General features: G+C 40.1%; 1 protein-coding gene across 1 annotated transcript in view; it reads left to right on the forward strand.

The window, feature by feature from the left end:
* Window positions 1-11240, forward strand: part of LOC121871080 (lachesin-like) — a 49324-nt gene extending 38084 nt beyond the window's left edge. Inside the window, exons 6-8 of the mRNA XM_042373203.1 lie at window positions 6219-6357; window positions 9137-9384; window positions 9975-11240. Of these exons, the coding sequence (XP_042229137.1) occupies window positions 6219-6357; window positions 9137-9384; window positions 9975-10219 (632 nt within the window). The 3' untranslated portion in view covers window positions 10220-11240. The remainder of the gene's footprint in view (window positions 1-6218; window positions 6358-9136; window positions 9385-9974) is intronic.
* The last annotated feature ends 1484 nt before the right edge of the window (window positions 11241-12724 follow it).

Raw genomic sequence — 12724 nt, forward strand, 5'->3', positions numbered from 1 at the left:
GCGTCATTTATATTTCAGGAAAAAAAAGAGTGAATGATTTTCTTGGTTACGTAAAGGTAGGTGGTAATTGAAGGCTGGTCAGGAGTGTTGTATATCGCTGTACTCCCTCGTTTGTTTTTCCATTTATTAATTTTTGTTAGTTTGTGATTTCTGTGTAGTGAGGTATGAAGCGTTGTAAATCACAGAAAGATATACATACATACACACAAACACATATATACACACAAACACACACACATACAGAAACACGCACACACACACACACACACACACACACACTTGCTCATCCCCTCAACTTATAAAATCAATTAATTTCCACACTCCAATTTTTCACCTAATCTAACCTAACCTAACCTAACCAAACCAAACCTGACCTGACCTAACCTAACCTAACCTAACCTAAAAATAGTGAAACTCAGGCCGCATGTAGAGATAAGGTTTCCCTACCACTATAACGTAATCAGATAAGAATTCTTTGAGCAAGGTGTTACCGCTATCCTACGCTTGATAGGTGACTCATAAACTGGTGAGGGTAAGCTAAGTATGAAATCTTTTCCTGCGATTAAAACTGATGCTTCCTTAACATTATATAAAGGTTTAGCTATAATGATTAGACTGAGGGATATATGATGATTGGCTAAGCATTTAGATTAGAGGGATAATTAATGGATAACTTTACTTTATATTGGCTATCCCAGAAGCTCGTTTGTGATTGAAGTTTAATTTATGGTTATTGTTGGCTATTCTGATTTTTTTTTATAAACATTGACCTACTGGTGACCATCAGTATGAGTCAACCACCCGCCTGTTAGCTGGAGCCTTTCATTATCACCAGCTCAGCCTATCACCATCCCAGCCTGACCGAGTATGGGGGCATTACACCCTCGTTCTGTGTACACTTGCATGATAGTGACACTCGTGAGACAACACCTGCCCAATTTATTGCTATACAAGTATACTCCTATAAAGTTTATTGCCCCATCCTTCCACATACATACACGTACGCGAACACACACACACACACACACACACACACACACACACAATGTAATGTTGTTTAGTAAATGATAAGATTTTCACTGTACGTGTTTTATTTGTATTTAAAATTAATTCAATATCAATCATTTGAAGTGAAGCGAACTGATACTCTCTTGGATTCCTTTACTTCATCTAAGGTTGTATTTTCTACTTTATCATCATGAAGACTAAAGTTGATGCCAAGTGCATGTATATTAGTATGACTGACACGTTAACACAACACACCTGACGATCTCAAGAAATGGAACAACATAATAGTCAGGTGTTTACCCTCACCTCCATCCTACAGCTCAGAGGACGATGACCTCCTTCAGGTTAGGTCAGATAACTCAACGTTTCTCAGTACAACTCTCAACAGTAAGTCAGGCCCCTGGTCAAATGCAGTAGTCCAGGTGTTCGTATTTACTCGTAGTGTTCTGCCTCCCACTGCCTCTACTGAGATGGCGACTGAACACCTTCCTGGGCGCCTTAAGAGACTTTACTGGAGTCCTAGACCTCGGCTACACTGAGGGAGCCAACCAGTGTTGTGTCCTCACAGCACCAGGCCCTGGACAAGTTCCTGACAAACACTCCGGCAGGGAAGGCTCCGTCGTGGTAAATATTGCCTCAATCATCCTCGGGGAATTGTTACGTAAACAGGAGAATTGTCTGTCCTCAAACCACCAGTGTCTGCCATGCTGAACACTTCATGAAGAACAACATCGACCTCAGCACCAGGCCAAGACACCAGCCAGGCTTTGATTTACCTGCAGTCTGTTACTAGATACCGGTACACACTTTTGTGCATAACATCATGATTCTCTCACCCGATAATGATTTAAGTTAGTAAATAAAACAAAACAATTTGATACTTACAGAAATCATGAAAAATCAGAAAGATTAATAACATTACATTTTGTTTCTATGAAAGAAACTGAGGACAAACATTGGTTCCTCTTTCGTAACAAACTGTTTGTTGCTTATAACTTGAGCTGTATAAACTCCAGATTATTCATGTATATGATAATAAGCCAAATATCTGTAATGAACAACAATCTATGAAGGCATCTAACGTACATGAAATAGCAAATGACATTCTAAAATCATAATGTATTACTTTAATGCCGAAACTAAAAATAATTAATGACGCACAAACAACAGAAAGTGGAGCTCGGGATCAAACATTAATGTAAACACGAATTTTTTTATTATGAATTCTTCCCTTAAGAAGATGGATAACATGATATGGACCTGAAAAGTTTCCAATTGAACGAAAAGTAATATTTACTTTGTTCGTACAATTAAAACAATATAGTTCTTGCTACATCAGCGATCATTGTTCACTACCGGTAGCGGCCATAGTGCGGTGCGTTTACATAAAACTTACGATAAGTGAACGAGTAAAACTGACCAGCAACAGAGACTCAGTTGATGTACAGAGTCTAAAGATAGACTCGACCCGGTTTAAATTTAAATTGAAGAATTGATCTGGGGAATCGGAGACATAATTGAGGCATATCCGCAGCCTGGTGGACGAGCACACACATGTGACTGACCTTATGTTGCTTGTATCAGTCAGGGGTCAACATTCTCAAACAGTGAATCAAACTGTTCTTGTATTTTCTCGTTTCCAATTTTTGAGGGCTAAGAGGACTACCACTCAGACAAGTAATGCAGCGAGAAGATACTCCTTAGCTCCTACAGTGTGGGGTAAGTACAAGGGCCTCAAAATTAAAGATAAACTTGTGGTTCCTGGACGCCTGGTGGTGTAGCTGCGGCAGGACCACAGTGCACCACATAAAGAAATCAAGAGACAAGCTGAAGGCGTACATGGTGAAGCAGGACCAGCCAGTACAAATTTCAGTGAGAGGAAGAGGGCGGCGGGTGCCAAGCAGCGGGAGGCGGATAACAGTGTTTACAAACAGCAGGGAGCTGACCCGCCTCTTTACGCTGAGTTCACTGTTTCTTTCGCTTTAACTCTTTTATGTTGCACGAGTTCGTTATGTCATCATCGTTCACGACATGTAAGATAAAACCTCAGTTGAATATAAGGTTATGACTAAGTTAATTCATCAGTAGCCTGTGTGATGGTCCTATATAATAACAAACTTCTCAGGAGGAAGTTAGTAAGGTGACGTCAGTGAGTCAACCTTGTAGCAACACACAGGTATGATGGAGCATCGTGAGTATGTTTTCCTCTCTGCTCACTTAAAAGATGGAAGGTAAACTTTATATTATGCTGCCACTAAACATACTTACATGTTAATAACTCGACCTATTAATATATAATACCGGAGAGCCTCGAGGCCAAGTAACACAAGAATGTCGTATATTTAAAGTCGATACATTGTGTGTTCCAGCACTGGGCTGTACCTGATTGTCGTACACTGATATTATCAAGGGCATAAAATATTTATATATCATTTGGAAAAGAAAACATCGGGGAGGTAGTCCGGTGGAGCTGCCGATATTGCCTTGTTTACCTAACGGTCACAACATGTAGTAGTGGCCACCTGGGGATAGAAGCCCCACGGCCATCACATGTAGTTGTGGCCACCTGGGGATAGAAGCCCCACGGCCATCACATGTAGTTGGCCCACCGGGGATCGGTGGTAGAAACGGTACCGCTCTTGCCTCGCGAGATGTCACAGGTTCGATTCCGTGGAGTTGTTGGACTTCTTCCTAGACCCCATTAGTCCCTGTTCACCTAGCAGTAAGTAGGTACCTGTTGTAAGTCGAAAGTTGCGAATTCGTATTCAGGGACAAGTTGTTGGAGCTTCCAATAACTTGATGACATAAACCACTGACTCTTCAGGCTTTACACCCTTAACTCATGAGACATAAAGGCAAGCATGAACTTAGCATGCTTCCCTGTTGGGAGCTGTAAACGCTTCTGCGCTTCACCTTACACAAGGATGTAGGGAGTGCCCAACAATAATAATAATAAAAGTTGTGGCCACCGGGGGATAGAAGCCCCACGGCCATCACATGTAGTTGTGGCCACCTGGGGATAGAAGCCCCACGGCCATCACATGTAGTTGTGGCCACCTGGGGATAGAAGCCCCACGGCCATCACATGTAGTAGTGGCCACAAGGAGAGAGAAGGCCCGCGACGAGTTGATGGGGCCGCGATCATTATGTTATGCCTTGTGCTTTAGGTCAGCACTATTGTTGCCGGCACAGGTTCAGCAGGTGTACAGTCCCGGACGCTATCATTCCCTGAAGTCAGCTGTAGCCTGATACTGGTCGAGGGTTGCCTAAGCTTGTCGGTCTCTTAAGGGCAGCGCGGACACAGCGTACTGCATAATAAAAACCTTTAGTTCACAAGGAGACAGTGTGGCCAACACTACACTTGACAGCTGCGTGAACTGGGGGCTACTCCAGGCGCGAACCATCGACTCTTAGGGTAGGAGCCAAGCGAGTACTGTAACCGTTCACCCACCACATCCAGTTTATTAACAAAACCTAATCAAAATATATATCCTTAATTCCTACTGTGTGTGCGTGTGTGTGTGTGTGTGTGTTTAACCATCAAGTGCCTGTAACTGTCGTAGTCAGGATTTAATAGCAAACAAATAAGACTTGATTCCGGTAACATTTATACTCATCATTTGTTCAGATACTAATTGTACAAAGAGAAATACATTTTTATTTTCTATCTCAGTTTCAGTTGTTGTTTTTCCTGATGACCAATACCATCGTTACCTAATTACTAATTGTCTCGTGTCCATCACTTTACACCACAAAATGATTACAAATAACGTTCAAACTTTTGGGTAAATGTCAACACCAGAATTAAAACATGTGTTTGTATCCTGTGAAGCTGATCTGCCTAAATGAATTCTTTATCTTGTATGAGTTTAATAGATTCAAACAGAAAACAAACAAAATATTTAGTGACTCTTACGGTATATATTTCTGAATGCTTTGGTTCACTTATCCGTAAAATAATTAACTCTTTAACTGACAATCTGAAAATTCATATTGAGGTTTAATGGCTAATTCTCCCGAGTATGCGATCTAGTTTTTATTTATGTTCTAATTAAACACAAGAGAGAGATATTATCCAAGCGCCATGATCAAATTTGCGCACCCTGAAGACACGCGACGCAGAAGGTTTGGAACTGAAGGGGGTTGTTTGTTGGAGGAAGACCTATCTGTAGGAGGAGTTCCACGTGGTGTTAGTGTGGAGAATAAGAGTCTTTCAGGAGGGTGAGGATACTAGGTCCGCCTCAGCCAAACCCATATGTTGAGTTCCTTCAAGACCTCCACCTCAGCCAAACCCATTGTTCCCTCATAAGTAACTATAAGATAAAATTAAGATTAAAACCCTTAAAAAAAATCCTGATACTTTAATAAAATATATATCACTGTTTTATAAGGTGCTTAGGTATCGTTAACTATAGTCCAGAAGATTATCGGTAACTATATAATGGGGCTTCTTAAAATTAATTCAATGTTATGGTACAAAGATTCTTTCTGTGTTTTTTCATACAGGTAAGAAAAATGTATTGACTGGAACATCGGGATCATCATTGTGGGTTTTTTGGTAGTCCTTGTTCTTCTATTTTCGGTGGGCTAACCGTGCCACCGACTTGTTATTGTCGAAAACACTTGTCAAACTCGCCCCCTCCTACACGAAAAATTTCCCCGGTATTTTGTTTGATACATCAGACCACAAACAAATATATACAAGATATTCTTCTATCTTTTTTTTTTTCGTTCACATAAGCCTCCCAAGTTGAGAATGTCTGCCAGGCTGAGTGTGTCTGCCAGGGTGAGTGTGTCTGCCAGGCTGAGTGTGTGTGCTAGGGTGAGTGTGTCTGCCAGGCTGAGTGTGTGTGCTAGGGTGAGTGTGTCTGCCAGGCTGAGTGTGTGTGCTAGGGTGAGTGTGTCTGCCAGGCTGAGTGTATCTGCCAGGCTGTATGTTAACGCCAGGCTAGACTTGTCAACTCAACTTCTCTAATAATTTTCATAGGCACCAAACGTGAACTCTAGCGAATAATAAAAAATGTGCAAAATGCTTCGTTGGGGTCAAGTTACCGCCTGTTGTTACGTTTATTTGAAGACACAAGGGTCACAGGTCAAGGTCAGTATAAGCCAAGAAACTAATTATGCAAATGCAGTTTCTCAGGGTCACGGTGTCACAGGTCAAAGGTCAACGCAACTAATTCACTGGGGGTTTTTTCTTCCTCCGACAGTCGAGCCTACAGTACACGTGCCAAGCCAACTGGTGGGGACGCCTCTGGGATCTGATTTGTTCCTCTCCTGCAAGGTGGAGGCCTACCCCAAGCCCATCACCTTCTGGCGCAAGAACAACGACTTCATGATCCTAGACGGGTGAGTTGTGATGTAATGTTGGTTGAGTAGCTAAGATAACTATGTGAGAATTATTCCTAAGATAACTATGTGAGAATTATTCCTAAGATAACTATGTGAGAATTATACTTAAAATATTGAAAAAAAATCTGTCAAATATTCAAGACAATTATGATAGAATTTGTCGAATATTTAAGATAATTATACGAGAATTATACTTACAATAATCATGAGAAAACAAATAAAACTTAAGTTAATTTAAATAAAAACTGTCAAACAATTATGATAATTAAGATAGAATGTGAAAAGGTTAATAAACGTTACAGAGAGAGAGAGAGAGAGAAGAAGGGTAAATACAAGGGAATTTAAGATACAAATTAGAAAATAAACAAATATCCCAGGTAACAACAACAACAACAACAACAACAACAACAACAACAACGTAGGAATTTGTGTTGGAAGATTTTATTGTTATTATTATTATTATTATTATTATTATTATTATTATTATTATTATTATTTATGAAGTACAGGTGAGAGGAAAACCACACCTGAGAATGGTAATTTACTAAGGGTTAAAGGTCACATATTTGAGTGTTTTGGCTCCATTAATATCTTTCAATACAACCACTGTACATGTATAGAACATTCTAATAACGCCATCTATAGGTAAAGAATATTCTAATAACACCATAGGTAAAGAACATTTGAATTACGACATCTATAGGTAAAGAATATTCTAATAACGCCATCTATAGGTAAAGAACTTTCTAATAACGCCATATATAAAGTAAAGAACATTCTAATAGCACCACAGGTGAAGAACATTCTGATAACGCCATCTATAGGCAAAGAACATTCTAATAACGCCATCTATAGGTACAGAACATTCTAATAACGCAATCTATAGGTAAATAAAATTCTAATTATACCATCTATAGGTAATTAAAATTCCAATTATACCATCTATAGGTAATTAACATTCTAATTATACCATTTATAGGTAAAGAACATTCAAATTATACCATCTACAGGTAAAAAACATTCTAGCTACATCTATAGGTAATTAACACTCTAATTATACCATCTATAGGTAAATAACATTCTAGCTACATCTACTTTAAAGAGAAATTTACATTACAGTCACATAAAGAACAAGTAGCGAGTTTTAACGCCATCTATGAGTTATAAACAAACACTAAATTAAAAGACCCCCTCCAGCCTCCTCCTCCTCCTTCCCCCTCTCCATAGTTTACGTGAATGTCACAAGAAAAAAAGAAAGATTGAAAACTAAAGATCAAACAAGAACAAACAAAAGCTACACTTGCCCTTAAACTTGACTTAATCAAACAACAACAATGCTTGGTGCGCCATCTAGGGTTAAAAGAAACAGTTTGTAAAGGAGTTGAAAATGTGTGGTTGGTGAAAAAGAGTTTAAGGTTTCGTAAAAGACCACTCCTGTGAGGCTTGGAGGAGGAGAGGCTCTCTCTCTCTCTCTCTCTCTCTCTCTCTCTCTCTCTCTCTCTCTCTCTCTCTCCGTCATCAGGAACTTTGCTAAAGTCGTGTGTTCCTCTGGCAAATAATCCCTCTTTCCCCCTCTAGTCTTTCATATAGTGAAGCCTTCATATAACGGATTCTCTCAATATAGTCCGCTATATGGGGGTTTCACATATAACGGACCCTCGATATAACGGACTTTCATCTCTTTATAGTTCGATATATGGGGGTTTCACATATAACGGACCCTCGATATAACGTTAGATGGGAGTTCCATATCAAATGAACCTTCTATATACCGGATATTTTACTTATATAGTTAACACCACCTAATATAACCCAGACAATTCTAAAATGTTTGACCAATATGTTCTCCAAATTCCTACTAGGTTATCCACACGTTAGTCTATATAACCTGTGTCTTTCTTAATTCACATTCTGTGGACATAATACAGAATGATAGGACACTGTGGACATTCTGTTTAATCGTTCTCACTCACCTGAACACAACAGTATATACCTGGCCGTCCACCACTAGTTAATATTTTGCCTGTTGGCTGGTCAGAGTGTATACTTTGAGCCACATCCCTGTCAATATGTCACCTCACAGATCTATACTTTGAGCCACATCCCTGTTTATATATCGCCTCACAGACCTATACACTGAGCCACATCCCTGTCAATATGTCACCTCACAGACCTATACATTGAGCCACATCCCTGTTTATATATCGCCTCACAGACCTATACATTGAGCCACATCCCTGTCAATATGTCACCTCACAGATCTATACTTTGAGCCACATCCCTGTTTATATATCGCCTCACAGATCTATACATTGAGCCCCATCCCTGTTTATATATCGCCTCACAGACCTATACATCAAGCCATATCCCTGTCTAATCACCTCACAACATCTCTATTCCTCGCCCTTGCTTCTATCTGTCTATAGTATATATATATGTCTGTCACTTAATTGCTATGTGAATGCATGGTGTTCTGTGTGTTTAGCTGGTCTCTGTGTTACCTAAAGCCGTCTAACTCATATTATGGTCTTAATTTGAGGTCCTTTTTCTCATCATGTAGGTAGACCACTAGACCAAGTAAAAATTTCACCTATGATAAAAAGAAGAAAATCAGAATTACCGTCAATTATAATATTCAACCCTTAGCTCCTTCCTCTGTCAATCAAACAGACAGTAACAAACACCCTCCCCCCCTCAACTGGAAGTACTGTCACCTTCTACCGTGTGTAAATATAAATCATTATAGCCTTCCATTTTTTTTTCCATTTCTTCACAGACCAAAATACAAAGTCGGTGAGACATCAAGGTCGTATCACAGTAATATGTCTCTGATAATAAGAGAGGTTCAAGCATCAGACATAGGTACTTACATCTGTGTAGCTCGGAACTCTATCAACCAAGCAGAAGGTCAGATCAGAACCTATGAGATCGATCCTCCGGTTACACACAGGCCTACGACTTCTAAGGGACCACCTGGGGGTGATTCTCTCTCCACTGCTCTCAACCATAGTGCCAAGTCTTCAGGTGAGTGTTCCCTAAATTGTTTCAGCATTATCATTATTATTGTCATCATCATCATCACCACCATTATCATCACCACCTCCATCAGACATCACACAAAATAAAGAGCGGCAGAAACGACTGAATGAAAACGAATGCAAAGAAAAATTGTGTATGTATGTATGTATGTATGTATGTATGTATGTATGTATTCCGCTCATTCAGGTACACTACTGCCTCCTGGACGCCCAACCACTAGCCTTACATCTTCCCTCTGATGCTCACTGTGTCCTCCCCTTCATCTCTGACTCATTCACTCCTTTAACAAGCTTTCACATCTCATTAACTCAACATGTCGTCCTACCCTTCACGGTAGTTTTATAATTTATCTCATTTTCTCGGTATTTTTGTGTTTTTCATCTAGTTTAACTTATATTTTGCAAATGTGTGTATCTGGTGCTTTTCAAGATTGTTAAATTCTCATAAGATTGCCAGTAAAAATATTAGTATGTCAATAAACTGTATCAATATATCAGCCAATGTCCCACTCCATCGCTTCCTCTCCTCACATTGTTCATGTCAATCTCACACCTGCCTCATCTTTCATCCCGTAGGTCTACACAAGAATCAGTTCGATGACGACTTCAAGTACAAGACGACGGTGGACTCGTCACACACGCCACACAACAAGGGCAAGCGTAAGGACGTGAACCACTACAACAGTGTCGAGGCCACCAACACGAGGAAGCCCGCCCTACGGCCCGACGTGTTGTCCCGGGGTGTTGTGGAGACGGCACCCAGCCCCGCCTCCCTCACTCACCTCTACATAGTGCTCCGCCTTGCTCACTTGTGGTTTTAAATGGTTGTCCGACTACTAGATATATATAAATACTTATGTGTAAGCTAAGCGACCTATGTTACTCGTGTATAAGAGATGCATGTTTTGTTATTTGTTTGCGTTCTTCTCATTGCGTTGATCTATGTGCTGTATATCATGACATAGTTACGTGTTCATTAACATATCCAAGGCGTTACCTCAATTAGATTCCATGAGAAACCTTTTGTAAGTGTGAAGGAATGCGTCGTCATGGCCTCGGGTGTCTCACTATCGCTGCGAGGCACATTATCTCTCATCTTCGATGTGCTCTTGTAGCGATTTCTTTATCCAATGACAAAAAAAACAATCATTGCTTACCAGTAACTAATATTTTTGGTGGCAGTAAACTGAACTGTGTAGCACATGACTCTGGTGTTGAGAAGTGGAGAAGTGTTTAGTGAGGGTGGTGGACGAGGGACGTGGTGCTAGCACAGCCACCCTCACTCGCAGTTAACAATTCTCTTAGAACACTGTTAAAAGTCCTGCAAAGTGAACAGTCTCGCTAGTGGGTCGCGGACAACTAAGACGCTTTCATTGTTCGTCATTCATGATGTGTGTGTGTAAATAATCTTCCATTAGTGAATATAATTTGAAACTTATAGTCTTAAGGCATTTATGAACTTGTCCTGTATGTGTGTAAAAAAAATAATCATGAATATTCTTGGCACAGTGACTGATGAACAAGTTGGCTGTTAGCGTGAGAGTCGCCTAACACACCACTGGACCGGCGAACACCACTCATCCACTCGCGCTAGTCTCTCTTCCTTTTTTCTATCAAACTATAAACAAATAATAGGAACACAAAACCAGAAGACCCAAAGCTCACATTGTTTCTACACATAACCGTCTTCTGTGAGTGTTTAGCCATGACAAGGTTCCTCAAATTTCTATCTTTGTACACAAGTTTTTTTTTTCTAGTGTCCTGTTGGCGAAAGATTAATAACAATGTGCATTATCCTCTATTAAAACCAGCTCACAGAACAGAATTATTAAGAAGATATATATATATATATATATATATATATATATATGAAACAGGTAGTGCAGATTAAATACCCGCTGAGTGTCCCTTGTAATGCTAACAAGTGCAGACATAGGCAGACATGGGAAGATTTATTCATTACTCAGACATGTCCATTTCCTCTCTCAATAACCTTCTGAAGACGTAAAGAAAATATTACCCATAAGTTCTTTTACAAATGTTACCATGAACAGTACCAGTGACGCGGTCTACCTGGACTCTGTGTGTGTGTGTGTGTGTGTGTGTGTGTGTGTGTGTGTGTGTGTGTGTGTGTGTGTGTGTCCTCTACTCCAATGGCAGAAGGAAAAACTCGTTCATGCTGTGGACTAAAGCACCAAAGTTGGCACACTTGTTCTGGCAACACTGAGGCTATAAGACAGGAGGTGCCCGAGACAGGTCACCCAGGTCAAGGTCAGGTCACACTACAGTTATATAAGGTGGGTGCCAGTGCCTTCTTGAACAGCCTACAGTATATTCAAAAGATGGTTTGTCATGTTTGTAAAATTTCTCCTTTGCATGACTCCAAGATGGCTGCCATATTGTACCATCTATGAACGGACAATCAATAAACTTCAACAGATCTTCAAAACATCTCAGAATGTATGGCACTATAAGCTCCTCTTTCAACATAACTTACGAAATACAAAACTAAAAAAAATAAACAACTCAATAAACACACAAAACTGGAAAACCGATGTTGGTACAAGACTCAGAGACAAAATAACCTACTGAAACAAACCCTAAGTTAAAATTTCCCAGGTTAAGATAGACAAGTTGTTTACATAATCCAGATGGGAAATTTTTAATCAAAGAAAATCTATATATCGCAAGGTTGTCTTTCTTAATATAAAAAAAAATTGTTGCCTAAGATATATTCAAAGACGTAATGAAGGAGCCAAATGCATTAAAACAACAAACTCAATATTTTAAAGAGTTGTATTTTAAGAAAGGAAACCAAATGTAATTCCCCGCGGCGAGGCGTGATAGGAATATTTTAAGTCGTTCTATTGGTTCTGAATATATAGGGAGAGATGATTCCAGTGTGGAGGAGAGAGAGATGGCAAGAGGTGTTAAGTACGTCACTCCTGGAATACTGGAAGATGTTGTCTCTCTCTCTCTCTCTCTCTCTCATATCGAACACTTCCTTTTTCCTCTACACAGTTTTAAGATAATTAAAGAGGATATATAAAATTACGTGTGTGTGTGGGGTGTGTTTCTTTACGCCATTTGCCTCTGTCTTCCCAGCAGCAATTGGAAACCTGGATGTTAATCCATATGCGGATCGTATTCCGGGTTAATGGTTAGCCAGTGCAGTTGGCGAGCTGTCCGGTCTTCTCAGACCATTCCGGGACACCGTGTCATGCAGCTCGTTAACTTAGGGTGTGGTTGTTGTGTTTGCGACAGCTTTTACACCTTAACAAATTCACGCCTAGGAGGCCCTTGGGCCGGCCATCCTCGATTTCGAG

The sequence above is a fragment of the Homarus americanus genome, unplaced genomic scaffold, assembly GCF_018991925.1.
Source record: "Homarus americanus isolate GMGI-L3 unplaced genomic scaffold, GMGI_Hamer_2.0 scaffold52512, whole genome shotgun sequence".
In the NCBI taxonomy this organism is placed as follows: domain Eukaryota; kingdom Metazoa; phylum Arthropoda; class Malacostraca; order Decapoda; family Nephropidae; genus Homarus; species Homarus americanus.